This window comes from Gigantopelta aegis, chromosome 9 (assembly GCF_016097555.1).
Source record: "Gigantopelta aegis isolate Gae_Host chromosome 9, Gae_host_genome, whole genome shotgun sequence".
NCBI classification, from domain to species: Eukaryota; Metazoa; Mollusca; class Gastropoda; order Neomphalida; family Peltospiridae; genus Gigantopelta; species Gigantopelta aegis.
The window spans coordinates 44,208,953-44,234,340 of NC_054707.1; the positions used below are offsets into that span (position 1 = coordinate 44,208,953).

Consider the following 25,388-nt stretch of genomic DNA (forward strand, 5'->3'; position numbering starts at 1 on the left):
AGCGACGGTGACTCACCGCGATGTGCACAGTGCCGTGCAGCAGGAGCTCACGTGCATGTGACAGCAAGTCGAGACAAAAGCCGACGACTCGCCGAGTAATGAAATTTGCAACATGGCCGTTAGCATGCAGTGGAGTCGGTTTTTAAAAGGCACTCACTGCAGTTATTAGGCACTGGAAAATGGTTTTAACTACCAGTGTTATAGGGCTTTTTATTTTATTTTTTTTATTTTTTTGGGGGGGGGGGGATAGGGATGTGATATCCAGTTAAAAATAAAAACTTAACTGATTTTTTAAAAGCTGAATAAAGGTCATGTTTCAGTTTTTTAAATCAATTCCTATCTACTTTTTAAAAATCATTTTACACAAAAAACAGTTGAAATAAAATAAAAAGCTGAAAAATCACTTGCTATTTTTAAGTGTTGACTTTTAGGTTAGTTACAACATTTTGGTGAATTTATAAAAACTGTTAAATCTAATGTGTCGGTAGTCCTATACTGACAGTAGTGGCTGAACATGCATCATTATGCAAAAGAGAAAATGTCTGTACTTCAAGAACTGAGTTTGATGTCTTTAGGTTAAACGCATATTTTGTTTATTCTCTTCTCTAAACCAGTGTTAGATATTTTTGCATCCCTCACCCTCAAGCCTCAATTTTGACCCCGCTTTTTACATACAGTAGTTGGCCATCTTCCCTCACTGACCCCTGGCATACCACCTCACCAACCTTTTTTTTTTTACATACAGTAGTTGGTGAATTTCCCTCACTGACCCCTGGCATGCCACCTCACCAACCCTTTTTTTTATTTACATAGAGTAGTTGGTGAACTTCCCTCTCTGACCCCTGGCATGCCACTTCACCAACCCTTTCTTTTTACATACAGCAGTTGGTGAACTTCCCTCATTGACCCCCGACATGCCACCTCACCAACCCTTCCTCAGTTTAAAAAGAAAGATGATCTACATTGTACTCTGCAAAAACAAGTCCTCCAACCAAATGATGAATGTACAAAGGTATCCCCACTGGGGTTTAGAATAGCATAAACATATCTGTTCCTTCAATTACAGTAAATGTTTTAATTTTAACACATTAATTAATATGATAGTCCAAATAAATTTACAGTACTTACATACAGCAAATGTTGAGGGGTGGGTGAAGGGGAGGAATGGGTGTATTTCATTTATTATGCAATTTCTGATGTGAAGTATTTTTAATTATAATAACTATTTTAGTTTTAGTTTTAATACATTAATTAATATGACCGTCTAAATAAATTTACACTACATACATACAGTGATTGTTCTGGGTGAAAAAAGTGGGTGTATTTGAGTTATTATGTAACGTGAGAGTGACGGCGATTAAATGGTGTTTACAAAAGTTACATCCATTGGATGCCAAGCCATGCAATAGGCTTGTGTCTCTTCTAGTATGAGATGTAAACGGCTCATCCCACCGGACACCTAACGAAGCACTTTACGTAAGTCCAACAGTAACATTATGCACGTAGATCCTAAACACTTGTCACAGGGCTACACTGCTTTCCATTGATCATAATCCCATAATAAGGGTAGGTCCCCGGGTACTTCTCACCCCTCCATTGTTCCCTCTGCTAGCACTGACCTGGTCTGAAATAACATCAGTAAATATTACATCACCCACAACAACTGGCTACTTAATGCCCTGTTTATTTATTTACAGCTGGAAGTAAGTAGGCCTGCTGTACAATGTGTAATTATGTACACTTACTGCTGATAATAGTAATTGTTTAATTTGATTGTATGACCTGCCCTCGGGCATGCAGGGTGTGTGTGTATACTGTGGCTTCCCATGAAAGGAGAGACGATGATCCAACGATTGTGGGTTTTATTTACCACCAAGTTTATTACTTTCTCCTTTCAATATAACTTTATTTCTAGTGTTTGACTATTGCTTAATGTGTTTATTTTAGCACCTAAATGTAATCAGGGATAATAGAATGAATACCTGTAGTATGCGCTGTACTGATAATGATCATTTGAAACTTGTCCCTATCAGTTGTTGCAGTTTAAAGTACCATCATGATATTTGTGTTGCGTAATTTGTTGACACTTGTTTTTGTTATATTTTCAAATAATATAATTTTGAGATATAATGACTGATAAAAGAAATGTGCATTAAATGGAGCTTTAATTAATAACGATTTATGGTTGGTGTCTGTTAAAAGTAAATTTGTGTAGTACAAAGTGCCCATTTATACCGGTCATAAAGTGACTGTCATTTTCCTGTTTAAGATATCATCTTGTTTCCCCAATGTCTTACTGATTGTCCACATTTTATCAGCTCCTGTTTCCCCAATGTCTTACTGATTGTGCTCATTTTATCAGCTCCTGTTTCCCCAATGTCTTACTAATTGTCTTCATTTTCTGAGTAGCTCAAACTTCAGTTTACTTTCTACCTCATATAGAATTATATATTTTTTTCCTGGGTACAAAATTATTGGGAAGTAAAATTCAGTATGGGCTTCTACAAACGTTGGTTGAACAGTAACATGTTGTATATAAAGACCCTGATATTCTAAACTAGAGGTTGTAACATCTTGAATATAAAGACTGATATTCCAAACTAGAGGTTGTAACATCTTGTATATAAAGACCCTGATATTTTAAACTAGAGGTTGTAACATCTTGTATATAAAGACACTGATATTCTAAACTAGATGTTGTAACATCTTGTATATAAAGACACTGATATTCCAAACTAGAGGTTGTAACATCTTGTATAGAAAGACACGGATATTCTAAACTAGATGTTGTAACATGTTGTATTTAAAGACACTGATATTCTAAACTAGAGGTTGTAACATCTTATAAACACACTGATATTCTAAACTGGAGGTTGTAACATCCTGTATATATAAAGACACTGATATTCTAAACTAGAGGTTGTAACATCTTATAAAGACACCGATATTCTAAACTGGAGGTTGTAACATTCTCTATATATAAAGACACTGATATTCTAAACTAGAGGTTGTAACATCCTGTATATACATGTATAAAGACACTGATATTCTAAACTGGAGGTTGTAACATCCTGTATATATAAAGACACTGATATTCTAAACTAGAGGTTGTAACATCTTGAATATAAAGACACTGATATTCTAAACTAGAGGTTGTAACATCTTGTATATAAAAATGCTGATATTCTAAATTAGAGGTTGTAACATCTTGAATATAAACACACTGATATTCAAAACTAGATGTTGTAACATCTTGTATATAAAGATGCTGATATTCTAAACTAGAGGTTGTAACATCTTATAAAGACACTGGTATTCTAAACTGGAGGTTGTAACATGTTGTATATATAAAGACACTGATATTCAAAACTAGAGGTTGTAACATCTTATAAAGACTCTGATATTCTAAACTGGAGGTTGTAACATCCTGTATATATAAAGACACTGATATTCTAAACTAGAGGTTGTAACATCTTATAAAGACACCGATATTCTAAACTGGAGGTTGTAACATCCTCTATATATAAAGACACTGATATTCTAAACTAGAGGTTGTAACATCCTGTATATACATGTATAAAGACACTGATATTCTAAACTGGAGGTTGTAACATCCTGTATATATAAAGACACTGATATTCTAAACTAAGGTTGTAACATCTTGTATATAAAAACGCTGATATTCTAAACTAGAGGTTGTAACATCTTGAATATAAAGACACTGATATTCTAAACTAGAGGTTGTAACATCTTATAAAGACACTGAAATTCTAAACTAGAGGTTGTAACATGTTGTATATATAAAGACACTGATATTCTAAACTAGAGGTTGTAACATCTTATAAACACACTGAAATTCTAAACTAGACGTTGTAACATGTTGTATATATAAAGACACTGATATTCTAAACTAGAGGTTGTAACATCTTATAAAGACACTGATATTCTAAACTAGAGGTTGTAACATCTTATAAAAACGCTGATATTCTAAACTAGAGGTTGTAACATCTTGTATATAAAGACACTGATATTCTACACTAGAGGTTGTAACATCTTATAAAGACACTGAAATTCTAAACTAGAGGTTGTAACATCTTATAAAGACACTGATATTCTAAACTAGAGGTTGTAACATCTTATAAAGACACTGATATTCTAAACTAGAGGTTATAACATCTTATAAAGACACTGAAATTCTAAACTAGAGGTTGTAACATGTTGTATATATAAAGACACTGATATTCTAAACTAGAGGTTGTAACATCTTATAAAGACACTGAAATTCTAAACTAGAGGTTATAACATCTTATAAAGACACTGATATTCTAAACTAGAGGTTATAACATCTTATAAAGACACTGAAATTCTAAACTAGAGGTTGTAACATGTTGTATATATAAAGACACTGATATTCTAAACTAGAGGTTGTAACATCTTATAAAGACACTGAAATTCTAAACTAGAGGTTGTAACATGTTGTATATATAAAGACACTGAAATTCTAAACTAGAGGTTGTAACATCTTATAAAGACACTGATATTCTAAACTAGAGGTTATAACATCTTATAAAGACACTGAAATTCTAAACTAGAGGTTGTAACATGTTGTATATATAAAGACACTGATATTCTAAACTAGAGGTTGTAACATCTTATAAAGACACTGAAATTCTAAACTAGAGGTTGTAACATGTTGTATATATAAAGACACTGAAATTCTAAGCTAGAGGTTGTAACATCCTGTATATAAAGACATTGATATTCTAAACTAGAGCTTGTAACTGATGTGTGATTTCAGTCTCTCTTAGTTGGAATGGGGTAATACTGCAGTAAACTTGAGAGAGTTTGTTTGATTGTTTGAGCCGCGTATGCACAGTTGACTGATCTATAATAGGCAGCTTGTGAGACAAATCTTCCCGTAAAGCAGGCTTCAACTTGGACCAAAATATTGCAAGCCATTTGGTGACTTCTCCTTTAAAACATGTTGCCAAATGCAGTTTGTCTTTGTCAAACAAACTGCAACAAAACAGAAATAATAAACACTCCTTAAACATGCTAATTCTCAATTTATCTTTTTGGTGAATTTATTCCAAATATATTAGCCAGATTGAGCTTTAGTCCATATTTAACCAATAACAGCTTTGAGCGTGACAAAGGACACCTTGTTCAGTAACCATGTGGAGCCTGTGAAAGTCACTTTCAGATACCTCATAATTTATATGCATCTACATACATCTATTTTTATAGGTCTACATTAAGACCACTTACTAATATGTCCACATTTAAAAAGGGTGCTGAGCAGCTTTTTAAAGTTTAAACTCAGTGTCATAACAGGCAACTGTGTGGAACAGCCACCTGTCTAAATGGACCACTATATTTGATACTCAAGCAACTGCTTAACATGAATTAACTTTTGTTGATGAGATTGTATGTATGTGGTTTCTAAGAATATTTTGTGGTTTTTAAGTATCTGAAGGCCATGTAATAAGTTTGATATATACCGGTACCAATGAAAATCAGAGTCCGTGTGCGTGAAATAAATGTAAGGTTTTCAAATAGATGGCTGTATTAACACTGGTTTTACTGGGCTAACATTAACAGTTAAATCAATAAATTTAAGTATTGATTTGTTTTTATATGTTAATTGTGCACCTGGGTTACCTGACTTGGGACTGGCTATAGCTCTCCGATAGCTGCACTCACCTGATGTGTGATGGGTTGTGGGAATAATTGCCTTTAGTGAACTCAGTTTTTACCAACCCAGCCAATACCCTATCACTAGTGCATCAAAGGCCTTGGCTTGTGCCGTCTTGTTTTTTGGAAAATGAATGTAAAAGCTTTCTTGCTGTTTTAAGGAAAGAGTAGCCCATGTGGCAGGTGCTAGGTTCGCCTCATTCTCTAATCAAGTGGTGAAATACCCATGTCGGACAATTCATCGTTTAAAAATATGCTGAAGTGTCAAACACATTCCTTTCCCTTACATAGTGTTTTTAAAATAGGTGTGACCGTAATTAAATTAAATTAAATTAAATTAACAAGTTTTAAATAAATTGTTAAATTTCTATGAATTTATTTATTTTATAACTTTTCCTTAAAATTCGCTTTGATCGTTCACTATGGTTGGTCTCCCCCCCCCTCCCCCGCTGTTTCAAAAGAGACTAATTAGTTAAATAAATAATTAAATATTTATTTGTTTTTGTAATTTACTTGTATTCACCAATTACATGAGTCGCAAAAGAGTTCCCCATGATCTGTTTTAAATGAAACCTTAATTTAATTAAATTAGTTAAGTAAATAATTAAATATCTGTATGTTTATTTATTTTTATAATTTACATGTGTACATCAGTGAGTCACAGGTTTTTTCCACAATTTTTTTTTTACTGCACATCTCCTGGTGTACTTTAACTTGTTTAGCTGGTGTATGTTAACTATCTTTTTTCTTCAACTTAAGTGATTAAACTCGATTTCACTGTCACCTAACTGACAGTAATTAGTCATGGATTCCATAATGACTGCTGTCTTTATCAGGTTACCAACAAGTCAACGGACTAGACTGGTGTTTGTACCAGTGCTGTGCTCAGTGGTCACAGTGACTCCGGTGATCTGTTCTATTCCAGTTGGCGCTAAATCTCACTGTGTAGCTCGAAGCTAGCTATTAAAATAATCTTCAGTCTTCTATTCTTGTCCACAATTCAAGTTATATTTCGTACTCGACTTTATCAATGAAAAGTCAATGGAAGTTGGGCCACAAGGAACAAAGTGTTATTCCGCAATTGAATCGTCTTGTGACATTTAAAAGATATCCATATAAATATAAACCACGAAGGTGCCAGAAGCTTTTTATTTTCACCTACAAATAAAAATAAATTTCATAAGGAAAAAAAAAGAAAAAGAAAGAAAAAATAATTGGGGGAGGAATATGTAAAAGTTCAAGTACTTGTAGTTGGTTTGTTCGGAATAAAAATCTTTATATAGTAAATAATGGAATTAAAGCTAGGGATGGATGGATTCGATTGGTGGATTTATGGATGGATGGATGGATTCGATTGATGGATTTATGGATGGATTGGTGGGTTTTGGATGGATGGATGGATAGATGGATGGATGGATGGACACTTATATAATGATTATAGATAAAAGAAAAATGTAGTTTTGGTGATTATGTTTTCTTTTTTGAATGGATGGGTAATATAGTTTTGTGCTTTTATTTTTAAAACAAATCATTAAAAAGGAAAATGCACAGTTATATTGATGGATAGATAATGAAAGTAAAATATTTTGGAATTTGAAATAAAATGTTTAATTGATGCCAGATTAAAAAGCAGTCAAGTCTTCATTATTTGCAAGGGACAATTATTAAAAATATGTATAGTCAAGTATTAAAAATATGTATAGTCAAGTATTAAAAATATGTATAGTTAAGTATTAAAAATATGTCTAGTCAGTTATTAAAAATATATATAGTCAGTTATTAAAAATATGTATAGTCAGTTATTTAAGCGTTGTACAGTCAATTTATTATATGCATAGTCAATTATTTAAAATATGTATAGTCAGTTATTTAAGCTTTGTACAGTCAATTTACGATATGCATAGACAATTATTTAAGATATGTATAGTTATTAAAAATAATATATGAATGAGGGGTCAGACAGAGAACCATGATATCACAACAAAACAAATTACACAAGTTCACATCTTTTCTCCGACAAATTTCCATATTTTCTACAGATCCAATTTCTGTGCTCAGTTGGCCCAATAATTTAGGAAAAATCTTGATGTAACTCATCATGTGGGTAACAAAGAGATGCTACTAACAATTTATCCCATTGCCATTATCTCATTTGCATAACAATGAAAATGTTGGCTGACCCTTATGAGTTGAACGTTATCGAACGAAGCTCGTTTCCAATTAGTCTTATGTATTGAACTTTAAGTTAGGGTTGCCGTATGTGCCGAAAAACGGGCACCGGGCTCGGGCAAGACGACCGGCGATGGTCTGATCGTCACGGCGACAGATCTGAAGTGGCACTGCGCTGATGGCAAACACCAGGTTTGACAAAATCTATTAATGGCGTTATTGATTGATTCTATTATTGCTGGATGGTGAATAAGAATGAATGGCTGACCTTTGAGAAAGGGTATATCGCAATCCGAACATGGGCAACCAATCGCACGCTGTCGGCTTTGTCTTCTAAGAAAACAACTTAACGGTTATGCTGTGACATCACAGAGGGCCTGCGACACGCGTGCAACCGACCATGCCTGCCACAATCTTCTTTTCGTTGGGGAGTCACTGCATCCTAAGTCTTTGTGTGTAGATGTTCCATTGTCCAGGCGATCAGTATACTAGGCCGGGCTCCCTTAGATAAGATAAGGACTGGGCCATCCCAATAGATGCAGTGAGCGGAGTTGGGCCACGCAATTGCTCGGAGCCTGACAGATGGTCAATGTTGACTCCACACACAAAGGGCCTTGCTATTTAATTCTGCTGATGGATAGCTAACATATCTTTTTGCCTTGGTTACACCAGTTTTTCCTACATATGTCGTCGGCGTGTAATTGGGACCAGGAGTGCATGGGCTAAAAAGAAAACGGCCAGTGTTAAGAGATAGAGAGAGCGAGGGAGACTGTGTGCGTATATTGTAGCAGAGCCGTGTGTTGTTTAAACTTGAGAAAGCGAAGAGTCCAGATTAAAGCTGGTGGTGCCTTCTCACAGGGTTTTTCCCTCGGATTGTTACAGTTACGGCACAGCGCTTACACAATGGATTTCCAACGGCGGGAGCTTTGTGTGCCGGCAAGGTAGATATTCTTTGTCTATGTAGTAAGTAGTTTTCCACTTATCGCTTATTGACAGGGGTTGGATTTTTCTCTTTGTTTGATTTAGTGTGTGTTTGTTTTTTATGTATGGTGTATTTTATTTTGGTGACAGGGGGAATGTTGTGTTGATTTGCTCTGAGAATTGTATTGATTTTTCATGAATAAGAAAATGAGTCAGATTGTATATTGGTGTGCGTAGAATATGACTTGGGATGGCTTGTTCATTATCGGTTTGTGTTTTCAATGTCTTTGTTGCAGTGGGAAGGGCAGTGAGGCAAATGCCAATTTACTTTCTAATTTAGGACTTGTTTGTCACTATAATAAACGTGTATATGTAGCTAGTTTTCGTGTTCATTTGTTTTCTGACATAATAGTTGTTTTTTAAATCTGAGATTCAGACATTCATTTATTTATTCATTCTTTTTTATTTACTTACTTATTTATTTATTTATTTATTTATCTATTGATTTATTTATCTATTTATTTATCAATTTTTTTTTTTTTTTAATTTATATTTATTTATTTATTTTTATTTAGGTTTTTTATTTTATTTATTTAATTACTTATATACTTACTTATTTATTTATCTATATTGACAAGTGAAATTTCAATGGTTGTTTATAAATATATCATGTGTGTTTGGGTGCTTGTTTTGGATGAATGGATTATTGGATGGATGGATGGATGGATGCAGAGATATACATACATACATACATACATACATACATACATACATACATACATACATACATACATACATACATACATACATACATATATACATACGTTCATACATTCATTAAAATAATTCCACTTATTTATAAAATGCTGTATTGATTAAATGTTTCTCACAGATTTGTTTTTCTCAACTGTGCATTGTTACTAATGTCGCTAAATTGGTTTACTGTTATCCTTGTTCATTGATACACTTCTACAAATAGCATTAATATTCATTAAGGAAATCTATATGAAAATAACCGGTCTTCTTTTCACACTCGACGAAGCTCCTAGACAGAAATATTGATACTCGTGTTTGTGTCAGTAATTACTGGAATATGAATCATCACCTGAACTTGTTATTGGAAATAGTACAACCGAACGACATCGCAGTTCAACACTCAAATGACTAAAGGGAAGTAACTCTTGCAAGTTGTAAGGATCTGTGTGTTTGGTGATGACTAAACTATTGCCACCACGAGTACAGGAGATGGAGGGGTGGGTGGGATGCTGGAGTAGGATTAGCAATTTAAGTTAACAAATCATACTTAATAGTCATATTGCTACCTATGGTGTGTATAAGTTTTGTTGGGTTTATTGTTGTTGTTTTTTTAATATTTAATATATATATTTTTTTAATTTGGTAGTGTTGTGTATATTATTAGCTCGAACATCTTCACCATCTAAGGCAAATTATAAATTAAGGTTATGTAAAGTATAACCTGTACCTTGTTTTGGTTTTGATGATAATAGTGTATCGTATTATAGTATTATTGGGTTAGATGTTTGTATGTAGACCTTCTCACTCGTTGGAACCCATATCTTTCAATTTATTAACTTAGGTTTTAGTCTTACTTTGATTCTTCAGTTCATTTGTATGTACTTTGATGATGCGCTGTTTGTTACTTTTTATTAGATCAGTATAGGATATCCGTGATGTTGCGCTGTCTGTTATTTTTTATTAGATCAATATAGGATATCCGTGATGTTACGCTGTCTGTTACTTTTTATTAGATCAATATAGGATATCCGTGATGTTACGCTGTCTGTTACTTTTTATTAGATCAATATAGGATATCCGTGATGTTACGCTGTCTGTTACTTTTTATTAGATCAATATAGGATATCCGTGATGTTACGCTGTCTGTTACTTTTTATTAGATCAATATAGGATATCCGTGATGTTACGCTGTCTGTTACTTTTTATTAGATCAATATAGGATATCCGTGATGTTACGCTGTCTGTTACTTTTTATTAGATCAATATAGGATATCTATGATGTTACGCTGTCTGTTACTTTTTATTAGATCAATATAGGATATCCGTGATGTTACGCTGTCTGTTACTTTTTATTAGATCAATATAGGATATCTATGATGTTATGCTGTCTGTTACTTTTTATTATATCAATATAGGATAACCGTGATGTTACGCTGTCTGTTACTTTTTATTAGATCAATATAGGATATCCATGATGTTACACTGTCTCTTACTTTTTATTAGTTTAATATATTAAATTAACAATTTGCAGAGTAAATGAGTGAGTTAGTAGTTCAGTGTGTAGTTTCGGGGTTTTTAAATGTAGTAAAATTAGAAAGAAACAGTGAAATAGTACAAATGATATATCGAATTGGAAGATTTTAGTTTTTTAAAATGAAATGTATATGTTCAAAATCAAGACAGTTATAGAATAAATAGGTTTTATTTTAGTTAGATTTACAAATGTAGCACTAGAAAAATAACAATAAATGTAGGTAGGGTTTCAAAGACCCCCGTCCTCCCAAATAACCCACTTCAATGTTGACGATTCACTGTTGTAAAAAATGTATCAGTATTTATAATTTTTAATAATTTTATTTTTGATATGTGAGTTAGATAATACAGATTAACAAAAGTTTTTATAGTTTTCTTTGTTTATTATTTTATTCTATTTATTTATTTATTTATTTATTTTAAATATTTAAATTTTTCTTATTGTACTAACCAAAATGGGTACAAACATGTAATCATAAAAATGCTAAAAGTAGGGATTAAAAAAAAAGAGAAAATAATAAAGGAAATATTTATCTGGAAATTGGTTTTTGTCAGGACTAGTTTTTTGTTCTTTTTAAAATTTAAGTCAGATCAGGTTTGGCAATTTTTTTTTTTTTTTTTTAAGTTAATCTTGAATCTTTAATAGAAATCTGTTTATTATGATCACTTCAATCAGTTAACTGTTTGCTTTACTGAACACATACAAATATATTTTCATGGAGATAGATATGATAAAACATGTATTGCATATAAAAAATATATTTTCTATGGGAGCAGTATAACAAGTTTCAAATAATTCGTGCAGACATACTAGTTTTATTATTTGTGAATATCATTACATTTTGATCACAATTTAGTTATTAATTAGTTACATGTATCACTAAGTGCTACTATGTATGTTATATAGAAAAAACAGGTTACAGAAAATACTGTGTAATATTGCATCCTCACTGTTGTATAAAAACATTTATGTCTTTTAGCATCATGTATATTTAAGACTGGATGAAAATGTTTTAACAGCTAGACTTAATCATGAGAGGACAGTTAATTAGTAAATCAAAGTCAGGGTTCAGACTTCACCATGGCACTTGCCAATGTTCCCAGAAAATGGGACATAGTTAAAAGAAATATGTCATGGTACCTTACCTGGTTTACTACTGTGTTCTTCCAATACATCCATGTTGGTTATGTAGTCTTAATTGTGAAAAATAATAAAAATTTGCATAAGCATTGGTGAAACAATTTGTAGAAGTCTTCTATTTTTAGTAACTCTTGCAATCAATTTTGCCTTGGTACTCCAAAAACCTGTCTTGTGTTATGTTATTAACTGAAAACTTGGCTTGTGTTATTTTATTAACTGAAAACTTGTCCTATGTTATGTTATTAACTGAAAACTTGTCCTGGGTTATGTTATTAACTGAAAATTTTTCCTGGGTTATGTTATTAACTGAAAACTTGTCCTGGGTTATGTTATTAACTGAAAATTTGTCTTGTGTTATGTTATTAACTGAAAACTTGTCCTGTGTTATGTTATTAACTGAAGGCAACATTTGCCTAGCACCTCTCTCCCCCCCACCCCCCACCCCACCCTCCAATTGAAATTTGACCCCTGCAAAGCACGGTAAAATAGGGTCTTCTCCAGCTAAACAAAAGTGAAGTGTTAGACTACAAAAGACACTGTTTCTCTCACCTTAATGACAACAACAAAGGGTGAGATATAGGTTTGACTTTTCACAAAATAGCCACAGCATAAGGTTTTGTTTTATACCTCCAAAGCTGAGTTTTTGCAGTTAGGTTCAGTGTTAAAGTTTCATGTTTATGAAGGTTAGTTATACTGCTACATGTAGATACACCTGTGTACGTTCATCCTAATGCACCTGTGTACGTTCATCCTAATGCACCTGTGTACATTCATCATAATGCACCTGTGTACGTTCATCATAATGCACCTGTGTACGTTCATCATAATGCACCTGTGTACGTTCATCATAATACAGGCCTTTTTAAAATGTATTAAAATACTTTCAGTGCTTCTAAATTGTGGTTGGCCCACCCCCATGGCTAGTGATCTTCAAGGCTAGTAAATAACTACTATCGCCATGGCTAGTGATCTTCAAGGCTAGTAAATAACTACTATCGCCATGGCTAGTGATCTTCAAGGCTAGTAAATAACTACTATCGCCATGGCTAGTGATCTTCAAGGCTAGTAAATAACTACTATCGCCATGGCTAGTGATCTTCAAGGCTAGTAAATAACTACTATCGCCATGGCTAGTAAAAACAAAAGTTGTCAAATGCTACATTTAAGTCTTATTTTGTAAATATGAAAACCCCCCAACCCCCCACCCCCACCCCCCAAAAAAACACACCAAAAAACCCCAAACAAACAAAAAACAACAACCAAAAACCCATCTACAAAATGTAAGGGTTTTTAACCTCTATCTCTCGATTAAGGTGACATATCTGATTATTACTATTAGTAAAATTGTATTTACTTAAAAGTAGGGCAAGTGAATTTTTAATGATGGCTAGTACATTTTTGAAATCACTGATCCCCATAACCAGTTGATGTTTATAAAAATTCTATAAGTCCTGACTTTGGCATTTAGCTCAGCATTAAGCTTTCATGTTTGCCTCTTTATCTGACAAGCTATAAGTCCAAGATCATAGCTGCATATCCATCTCAGGGCATTTATAAAAATAAAAAAACTAACTTTAAAAAGTATTTTAAGATGCATATTTTTTAACATGTATTGTGGTGAACATATATGAATGCAGCTATGAGTTTTCTACACTATATAAGTTTATGGGAGGGGACATTTAAATCTGCCAAATTCTTGTTGTTATGTTTTCAGGGACATACATGTATAATATGCATTATTTTAATATAAAGAAAAATTTATATTAAATATTACCTGAAAATAACGAAAATATACATTTAATTTGTGTGGCAAAATATTTTATTTAACCATCTACATATAATCATCACATGCCATTTTTTATTGATAATTGTAGCATTAAATGTAATATATATATATATATCTGTAAAATAGCATATGGTGGTTAATGTCAGCCAAAGAGGAACCTATACCCAGTGGATGTTTCAAGACGTAGAAGGGTCATCCATATTGATTTAAAATTTGTTTTGCTGTAGATGAAGAAAAACATGTTGGACAGTTAAATGGTGACGTCTAGTATCCCAAATGGATATAATTTTCATTGATAATCCAGCATTTGACGAATGTCATAATCTGTGATACTATGCTTTAATTCTGGCAGATGGGTGAAGCAGACTTTATCTATGTTAGTGTGGTATGAGGAATACCAAGACTGCCTCATAATCTGTGATACTAGGCCTTTTAATTCTGGCAGATAGGTGAGGCAGACTTTATCTATGTTAGTGTGGTACGAAGAATACCAAGACTGCCTCATAATCTGTGATACTAGGCCTTTTAATTCTGGCAGATAGGTGAGGCAGACTTTATCTATGTTAGTGTGGTACGAAGAATACCAAGACTGCCTCATAATCTGTGATACTAGGCCTTTTAATTCTGGCAAATGGGTGAGGCAGACTTTATCTATGTTAGTATGGTACGAAGAATACCAAGACTGCCTCATAATCTGTGATACTAGGCCTTTAATTCTGGCAGATGGGTGAGGCAGACTTTATCTATGTTAGTGTGGTACGAAGAATACCAAGACTGCCTCATAATCTGTGATACTAGGCCTTTTAATTCTGGCAGATAGGTGAGGCAGACTTTATCTATGTTAGTGTGGTACGAAGAATACCAAGACTGCCTCATAATCTGTGATACTAGGCCTTTTAATTCTGGCAGATGGGTGAGGCAGACTTTATCTATGTTAGTATGGTACGAAGAATACCAAGACTGCCTCATAATCTGTGATACTAGGCCTTTAATTCTGGCAGATGGGTGAGGCAGACTTTATCTATGTTAGTATGGTACAAAGAATACCAAGACTTCTGTGGGCAATTTGATGTCAGCATTTGCTTACATGCAGCATCGTTTATCGGCTTCAGATATTTCATTAAAGCACATTGCAGTGTTGTGTTTTTTTCCCCTAGCAATTCCAATAACATGCTCGGTTGGCCAGTAATGAAAAAGATAACGGCATGTACCAGCTTCTAGGCTTTTATTTTATTTTAATCAGGCCGTGATGGAGATACACGTCTTAGGAAATACAACAAGTCATGCATGTTGTGTTCACTTAAATAACATCGTGGACGACGGTGTCGTGGTCACATCATCAGCCTTGAAGTCACTCACCCCTGTTAATAATCAGTGCAAAATAGTTCTGGAAAGGTTTTTATTTCCAATTCCAGACCTAGAAATATTTTAGATTTATTTGTAATAACATACAATTTTTTGCAGGCCTTTTAATTATTAATATATTTTTGTTGTTTTCATAAAATATTTTAACTTTAATTGTGATTGTGTACAATTTTTGCAGACCTTTTAATTTTTATTAAATATTTGGTGTCTTTATAAAATATTTTAGCTTTATTTGTAATGGTGCACAATTTTTGCAGACCTTTTAATTTTTATTTAATTTAATATTTGTTATCTTCATCACTCCCAAACTATAATAATGTCTGAATTTTCAATCACAAGCTTTTTCAAATGAATTTTTGAACATAGAGATTTAGGCTTTTGTTTATATACTATTTATTTTGCACGAGGTTACTTATTATTGAAAGTGTTATCTACATCTGTTTTATATATTGTTTATTTTGCACGAGGTTACTTATTATTGAAAGTGTTATCTACATCTGTTTTATATATTGTTTATTTTGCACGAGGTTACTTATTATTGAAAGTGTTATCTACATCTGTTTTATATATTGTTTATTTTGCACGAGGTTACTTATTATTGAAAGTGTTATCTACATCTGTTTTATATATTGTTTATTTTGCACGAGGTTACTTATTATTGAAAGTGTTATCTACATCTGTTTTATATATTGTTTTAAAGGGAAAGTGATTAGGTATTTGTGTAAATTAAGAAATATTTGTAATTTGAAACAGCAAGTTTTAGCATTAGTGTGGGAAGCGCAAATAAAAGATCCCTTGCTGCTAATCGGAAGAGTAGCCCATGTAGTGGCGACAGCGGGTTTCCTCTCAAAATCTGTGTGGTCCTTAACCATATGTCTGACGCCATATAACCGTAAATAAAATGTGTTGAGTGCGTTGTTAAATAAAACATTTCTTTCATTGAATCGTTTCCTCTAAAACTCAGCACCTGTTGTTAATGATTATTACCAGTCTTTGTGGTGTAGTGGTTAAACCATCAGACTTAAGACTGGTAGGTACTGGGTTCGCCTCCTGGTACCGACTCCCACCCTGTGTAAGTTTATCGACCCTATAGGTAGGTGTAAGGCCACTACACCAACCTTCCTCTCAGTAACCACCAATAACTAAACACTAATCCTACGTCCTAGACAGACAGTCCAGATAGGTGAGGCGTGTGCCCAAGACAGCATGCTTGGACCTTAATTGGATATAATCACACAAATGACTACAAATGAAAGAATGAATGATGATGTTTCTCCGTGTTATTCTAGTATGGGCTATCCCATCGTGAAATGGGATGTTCTCCAATATTGAACCAGTCTGATTGATATATCATGGGTCTTCTGGAACTAGAGCATTCACGTTTTTCATGTCAAAGAGAAAAGTCTTTATAGGTTTTTTAGTAATTGTGCTTAATGTTTTATATCCGAGAATTCAACATGTGGCTAATCCAGAAATCTCTAAAACCGATTGATTTTTGAAGGGTATTTTTTTTGGTTTTATTATTCTTAACTTGTAAAAAATATATATTCCATCCCAGTGTTAAGCAGCATGTTTCCTGTTCCTATGGATTTGATGAGAAGACCTCGGCAGTTTATTTAAAATTAGTTTTTCAAATATACTGTCAGTGTTTATGTGATGATGGTTTCTAGTGTGTTACAGTGAATACAGTTTTGCTAGTCTTGCTCAAATCGATGTCTATTACTTGCTCAAATCGATTTCTATTAATGAAGGTGATAAGTTAGTGTTAATATCAGAAAAGGAGAATTCTTTTAATTTTCCTGTTTCCAAATCAAGAATACCAAATTTGAGTGATGCCCCAAAACTATTCCTGCACTTGTGTTTGAACAGCTCAAGTAATGTGTGCTTTTAAGACAAGATAATTTTATGGATTTTAAAAAAATCATACATCATTTTATCTTTGTGATATGGTTATGTGCTTCTTCACCAATCCTATGCATTGGAAATCGGATTAGTTCAAATTTACGAAGAATGTTTTTCGAAAAGCGGATGTTTAAGCATTGTAGATGTTTGTAGTTATACACGTGTATATTTTGCCCATTGTTTTATTTTTAAAGCCCACACTGGCACAGTTTTCCTAAATGCTGGTAATATATTACAAACACATGACATAAAAGTATAGTAACTATTGCATTTGTGTATTGCAATTATTATATATTGCAGGTTAATTTTCTTGACATTGAGATATCCGAGTTATCTACCCTTTTAGTAAACCTTTTTTTCAGTCCCTAGTCTGCCATGAGAACTGTCCCAACAATAATGAGGGCTAGCTCTACCAATCACAATATTCACCAACTGCACATTTTAAAAACAAATTTTATTTTAATTTAGCAAAGCAATTCCATGAATTATTGATATTTTGTTGAAAAACAACAACATGGGTTTTTGCAGTGTTTGAAGTTTGATAGATAATTTGGCAAAATGTTATTACTTTCCCATTGCTAGCACTAATAATGTAAAACGAATCAAATATAATAGACTTGTGTTCGATTAGGACGTCAACAGTGAATCAGTCTGTGTAGATCTTTGATATTGTTAATAGTGGAGACTTTGTCTGTGTAGATAAATTGATGTTGTTAACAGTGAATCAGTCTGTGTAGATCTTTGATATTGTTAATAGTGGAGACTTTGTCTGTGTAGATAAATTGATGTTGTTAACAGTGGAGACCTAGTCTGTGTCGATCTTTGCTGTTTAAGTCGAATAAATGAATGAATGTTTAATGACACCCCAGCACAAAAAATACATCGGCTATTGGGTGTCAAACTGAATGAAGCTTAAACATTTATTTATAGTCGAGTGTAACAGCATTGTCAAGTGTGACATTCTTCAGTTTTTATTTCTAGGGTGATGTTATTGATTTTCATTTTGGAAAAAATTAACATGCTACCTGCAACTATCATTTCTTTGAAATCAGGAGGCTTGAATTATTGATGTTCAGTTACATCTGTTTTCTCCTAGCGGCCGAGGGTGGGGTGGGGTGGGGTGGGGTGGGGATTGTTTCTATAATTATCTAGTAGGCAGCCAAACATAAAGCAGTAATATTTAAAACAATTAAGAAGTCTGCTGTTTTAAGGGTAGCAATTGTTCCTACACCTTAATGCATTTGTAAATTGAAGTTAAGTCATGGGAACATTACAACATCAACATGTTTTTAACTGACTACATCTACGGCAGTGATTTAATACATAGGGCGGGATGTAGCCCAGTGGTAAAGCGCTCGCTCAATGCGCGGTCGTTGTGGGATTGATCGCCGTCGGTGGGCCCATTGGGCTATTTCTCGTTCAGCCAGTGCACCACGACTGGTATATCAAAGACTGTGGTATGTACCACCCTGTCTGTGGGATGGTGCATATAAAAGATCCCTTGCTGATAATCAAAAAGAGTAGTTCATGAAGTGGCGACAGCAGGTTTCCTCTCTCAATATCTGTGCAGTCCTTAACCATATGTGTGATGCCATATAACTGTAAATAAAATGTGTTGAGTGCATCATTAAATAAAACATTTCTTTCTTTTCTGTGATTTAATACTTGCCTTGATTATTTTTAACATGTAAGACTGGAAATAGGTGCTTCCTACTTATGTGAATAAATTAAAGCTTGAAAGCTTATTTATATTAATAATTTTTTATTTTTCAGTTTGCTTTTTGTGAGTATCTTAAACATTGCTGATTTTGTGTTTTCTGATTTGCAGGAGAATGCTCCACACCCCACTGTATGATTCAGAATGATGGAAGTTGAGTCCCGCAGCTGTCTCTCTCTGCCGTCTTCATCCCTGATTTCACAGTGCACCAGCACCCCCATCAGTCACCACCCCAGCACCCCCATCAGTCACCACCCCACACCACAGGTCTCCAGTCACCGGCCAGTAATAAAACAAGCAGCAAGCAATATGATCATCGATTCTTCCATCCAGCACATAGACACCGCCACCGCACCCCCCTCCCCTCTCAAAGACCAGCTTCCCTTAGAAACCTCCGTCAGTGGAGCCCGGACTGGCCTGTGTTCGCCCAAGATGGTGGAGAGTGGAAATCCTCTCCTGTCGCACACGGAAGACAATGAGGATTTGCCGGAGATGACCCACGATGTCGAAGACCAGAAGGACATTACAGACAGTTACTCTGTGCACGAGGATCAAGTTTCGCAAAAAATGGTGATGGAAAACGACGAAGTCACCAAGGAAAATGTTTTCGCTAACGGTGAGGAGTCTGACCACAATGCATCTGCATCGCCGCCAGATCTGCGTCTGAAGAACGGAGACCTGGAGAACAGTGTGTGTAACAGTCCCGTGTCTAGCGACCTTGGCGAGAAGCAGAGGTCGCGCAGAAAACCGACGCTGGAGGACATTGTCCGCAGAATGAAGACCGTCGAGACGTACACCAGCGATGACAGCGACAGCGAGATGACCAACGGTCACCTGTCCATCGACATGAGCAACGGCTTGGACGAAGTGGACGGAGGGTCGATGGACATCAACATGGACACCTCGGAATCGAGGAAGCGCGAAATACTGATGGAAACCCACCAGAAACTGAAACGTGAAATGTTGTTGGAAGGTCATCATCATCACAAACTGGAGCAGGACATGTTGATGGAGAGTCGGGCCATGAAACAGGAACTGCTGACGGAAAGTAACTCGAACCTTTCGAAAGACAATCTCGAACCTCCGCAGAAGCCGGCTCCTCCGGTGGACACGATGCTGATGTCACCACGGCTGGCCGAGCACCTCGAATCGAAGGAAAACCACCCGATCTTCCCCAGCCCCAACGTCAGCCTGCTGTCGTCCTTCCCCATGGCTTCCAACATCAGTGAAACTGCTTTCTCCCCACACGTGTATGCCACGCCCAAGCTGAACAACTGGTTCCCAGGGTCCTTCAACGGGCTGCCTCTCTTTCCATTCACCCCCAGCCCCATGGACCACAGCTTCGCCCGCAAGTTTCTTCCGTTTGATAGCAAGCTGGCGGCAGAGGTGGAGAAGGACTACCTGAAGTGCCAGTACTGCGAGCGGACGTTCAGGCGCCAGAAGAACCTGGAAAACCACATTGAGAACACCCACCACGGCAAGTCGCCTGTGCGCCGGCGCGAGAACGGAACTGATATGTATTTCAAGTGCACCCACTGTCCATACACCACCAAACACCAGAGCAACCTGTACGTGCATCTCAGAATACACACTGGTAAGATTTATGTTTTTATTTCTGTAGCCAGAAAAAACTTGTCGTTTTTTAAGTATTAATATCTGTCAGTTACTTGTGTTGTCCAGTATTAAAGTCTCTCAGTTACTTGTGTTGTCCATGTATTTTATCTGCAGAAAGAAAGAGATTTCAACAATGTGAATTTTGCACATTAAAAATGAAGCAATCCACAAATCAATCAGTCCCTCCCTCAATTTATCCTGCCCTCCTTTCGTATATCCATCTCTCCATCCACACAACCAACAAGCCAGTCAGCCAACCATCCATCTGTCCATCCATCCATCTATCTATCCATCCTCCATCCCTTCATCCGTTCATCCCTCTGTCCGTTCCTCCCTCCCTCCGTCTGTCCATCCATCCATCCATCCATCCATCCGTCCCTCCATCTACACAACCAACAAGCCAGTGAGCCAACCATCCATCTGTTGATCCATCCGTCCGTCCACACAACCAACAAGCCAGTCAGCCAACCATCCATCAGTCCATCCATCCATCAGTCCATTCATCCATCAGTCCATTCATCCATCTATACATCCATCCCTCTATCTACACAACCAACAAGCCAGTGAGCCAACCATCCATCAGTCTATCCATCCATCTATACATCCATTCATCCAACCATTCATCCATCATTTATCCATCCATCCATCTATCCATCCATCCATCCATCCATCCATCCATCCATTAATATAAACTTTCAATAAACGTTTGATGAAGTTCACAAAAACAAATTTCATTAATTTGTCATTATCTTTTAACCAAAAAACTAAAAAAATCTTACAATTTTGAAGGGCAAACCTGTGATTTAAATGCATTATCTGTCTTCACACCAGATATTCATAATTTGTTAAGTGATCACAAGTTCCTTTTGAAAAAGCCCGAGAAATGTTTCTTCACAATGTTAATAGACAAACCTATGACTTAAATGCATTTTCTACCTTCACTCCCATATATTTATAATTTGTTATATAATCATTATTTGCTTTGACTTTGCCTGTGCAGGTGAGCGTCCCTATATCTGTGGGGCCTGTGGCGTGCAGTACAGCCAGAGTCACAGCCTGAAGAGCCACATCATCAACAAGCACGACGGCATCATGTCGTACTACATCAAGGAGAAGCGCACGCGGTCTCCGCGCGGCATGGGCTACCTCACGCATATCATCCCCGACTCACAGATGTTCAAGATGCCGACGGCACCCGGCATCGTGCCCAGCATTCCCAGCAGTTTAGACCTGGCCAAGCCACTGGACATAAGCAAGAGTGGCCTGGACGCTGTGTCTCCACTGCATCACTGGCAGAAGTCTAGTCCCCAGCATTATCTCCTCAATGGCCACTCCTCCCCCAACTATGGCGACCTTCCCAGCAGTCGCAGCCCCAGTTCCCTGCAGCAGTTTCCTTCCAGCGGCCACCTGCAGCCGAGCAATAGCATGAACAACAGCCACATGATGACCACGCCCACCTTCTCCAGCAACCAGTCGCCCATCGTGGCCGCGCAGGAGGACAGCTGTGGTGCCATCGACCTTAGCAAGAAGTCGGTGAAGGAGCACCTGCTGTCGGGCATCTCCAGCATCGCCCACGACAGCGGCATGGCCGGCCTGATGCCACTTCACGGCCAGAATCTGTGCAGTAACTGTCTCCACGGTGACAAGCTGCGAATGCTGCGCATGAACGTGGTGCGCATGCTGAGCATTCTGGTGCCGAATCTAAATTTCGAGGAGAAAGGGATCAGTGCCGACAGCGATTCGGTGGACGAGCTGCTGCAGGACGTCATAGAGAGCAACACACATGACGACGACATGGAGTAGAGGCACACGCTTCCGTTTGTAGTCGGTTTAAAACATGACGCTAGGCTCAGACTACCAGCTGTCACAACAGAGTTGTCCAACTCTCCACCCTCACGACTTGTACGATTGTCGTATAACCCATTATGGTAGGATCAAACTACCATTTGCTATGACAAAGTTGGCCAACATGCTGCTGGCACGAATTCCACGACTGTCCAGTTGCTAATCTGAGCACACCTGTTGTGGGGAAATTACAACGCAACCGTTGAGTTGACCAACTTCGTTGTGACAGTTGACAGAGTGAGCCTAGCATGACTGTTCCTCCATGTTGCACACAGATCTCATGGTTTATGTATATTGTATTAGGGACACCAGTTGGCTCAGTGCATGATGGTTATTTGTCAAGTCTGATTATAAACAAAACCAAAACATGAAAACTTTTATTGAGTATGTGTTCTTTACATGCAATAATATTAATTAAGGGACATATTGGACATATCAAGGCAGTAAGACCATGTCTGAAAGGACTTTTTTTTTTAAAAGATCACCCGAAAAGACATACAAAAGATGTCCTTTATTGAGCAAATGATCTATATATACAGGCTAAAAGAGGCATTTGTTGGCAGAGATGTGTAAGGTGCGTCAAAGAGGCAGATGGTTGACTAACATTGCTCTCTATATTTATCACATAACTTTAATGTTTCAAATAAAAAAATACCAAACATGCCATTAGTTGCTAGATTTTTATGCAATTTTAAAAGTTACTGACTTTATAAAACATTCTTGAAACAGAAAAAGTACTATTAAAACTGATAAGAAATTAAATATTTTGGAGGTGACCTAAAAATGTTAGAAAAAAGCATTGAACATCAAACAATTAATGTTGTATGATTTACACAGATTAATACAGAATGTTTGAAGCCATGAAAAGTTTTATTCAAAAACGTTTTGAAAGCAAGTAAATTGTTTTTTGAGTGTAAAATTACCATGGTGATAGTGACTTGTTCCTTTTTAATTTTTTTTGTAAACATTGGGTTATGTGATAAATAGGAAGTGACAGTGAGTGTTACACAGATGCTTTGTACTTGAGATCTTAGTCCAAGAAGAAAGTGTACGTAACATTGCCTTAGGCCTCTGTGTCTAGCATTATGCTTACTTTCATTTAAACATGGTCAAAGTAAGACGTCCGAGTTATTGAACTCTTAAGATCACTTTAATTGACAGATGGTTTTGAAGATGATGGTCATTCACTCTAGATATAAAAGTTTGCTAAAATATTTTCTGCAAAAATCATTGATTATTGGTTAAAGATGAGAATTATGATTATGTGACAAAGATGGACCTGTTTTCCAATAGTCAATCCCAATGTATAGACTGCGTATTGAGTCTCTGGAAATTGTGAATATCAATACTGTTGATAAAATTATTTTCATCTTCAGTTGAGAATAGTGAAAACCCAGGGGCAGAATTTTGTAAATATATTTAATATCAAAATCTATAAAATCCACAGAATTGGTTTAAATGAATGTCACCACCCATCAGAATTGAATGAGGGGAACTTGCAAGCTATAACATCATTAGCACAACTTACAATACAGCATGCATATGCATGTATGTTCACATCTAGTCCTCAATTACCGGGATATATCGTTCTCTATTTAATAATAATAACAATATCATGTTAATGAAACAAAATGGAATTACAATGAAGCATGACAAAATGACCATTAAATAATTATTTATCAAGTTTCATATAAATTGAAGCTAGCAAATCTTTCTGTGTGTTTCAGAATTCTGCCCCTGAAACCTATTGCAAAAAGGGAATAATTTAAAAGAAATACTTAGCGAAAAACATTTTTTAGGGAAAAGATTTTGATCAGATTGGATGGCATTTATTTAGTGTGAGATATCGCTGGTTAACCAATACAGACATATTCAGGTTTCTCACCGAAGCAGAGCAAGTGCTGAAATATTTTCTGTTTTTGTCAATATCTGTCTCAGAAAGAAGAACATTGGTTTTGGTGTTCTTGTGTTTGGTGCAAAATTGTCTCCCTTTTGGAGCCTGCTGTACTTAATTAATTGTGTTGATGAACCATGAGGCTGAAACATATCTTGATTATCTGACATCCTCCATATCGTATTTACCCCGTTGTTGACTGCTGTATCGGTGTGATACACAACTCATTGTTGAACCCTTTTAACCACCCATTACGCAACCTTTGTGGTATTTATGAGTTTTTCTACTTCCCACAATGCAGCACTGCATATCATCATTTGTTGTGACACTATTTTTGGTGCCTACACCACCATTTACATTTCTCTCGTGAGAGAGAAAAAAAGAAGTATTTTTGTTGTGAAATAGTATTATGTTATATTTATGCATATTTTGGGACCACAATAAGCAATTACCATTCTCTTTTTATTTTGTGTTTAAGATATTTTTCTGCCAAAAACCAAAATGAATCAACATGACGAAGAGTCGTTAAATAGATGAAGTCGTTGTTACTTGATCACGCATGTCCATTTTAATTTATGTCACGTCATTTCATCATCATGTTAAATAACTAAATGAGCATTCCTTATTTTTCATTGTTGATGCTTTGAGCATTCCATCTACCTTGTGCGCACCATCCAGGTGGTGCTGATGGTTTTGACATTATAAATTATTTACATATGTTATTCACTGATGTTGGAACAACACTTTTATGACCAAGTCCTATCCTGCACAGGAGACTGGGTGCCGCTTCCAGTCAACAAGAACATTTCACCTGTATGTTTCTCTGCAGTAATAACAGTACAAATCCTGGATACACATTTTCAAAGCTATCTTAGTACTACGATGTTGTAAAACTGTCATAAGCTATGACGTCACATGCCACAGCCTACAATGGTTTTATGATATCGTAGTGCTAACATAGCTTGGAAAATCTGGGCCAAGATTGTGAAAGACGTAAGTGTCTAAATCCTTGATTATATATTTGCTGACAAGGTACCAATCTAATGTAAGA

The 25,388-nt window shown here is 35.8% G+C and overlaps 1 protein-coding gene across 1 annotated transcript in view; it reads left to right on the forward strand.

The window, feature by feature from the left end:
* The window catches only part of LOC121382046 (zinc finger E-box-binding homeobox 2-like), a 36,646-nt gene extending 12,716 nt beyond the window's left edge, over nucleotides 1-23,930 (forward strand). Inside the window, exons 2-3 of the mRNA XM_041511521.1 lie at nucleotides 19,096-20,578; nucleotides 21,599-23,930. Of these exons, the coding sequence (XP_041367455.1) occupies nucleotides 19,129-20,578; nucleotides 21,599-22,401 (2,253 nt within the window). The 5' untranslated portion in view covers nucleotides 19,096-19,128 and the 3' untranslated portion in view covers nucleotides 22,402-23,930. The remainder of the gene's footprint in view (nucleotides 1-19,095; nucleotides 20,579-21,598) is intronic.
* The last annotated feature ends 1,458 nt before the right edge of the window (nucleotides 23,931-25,388 follow it).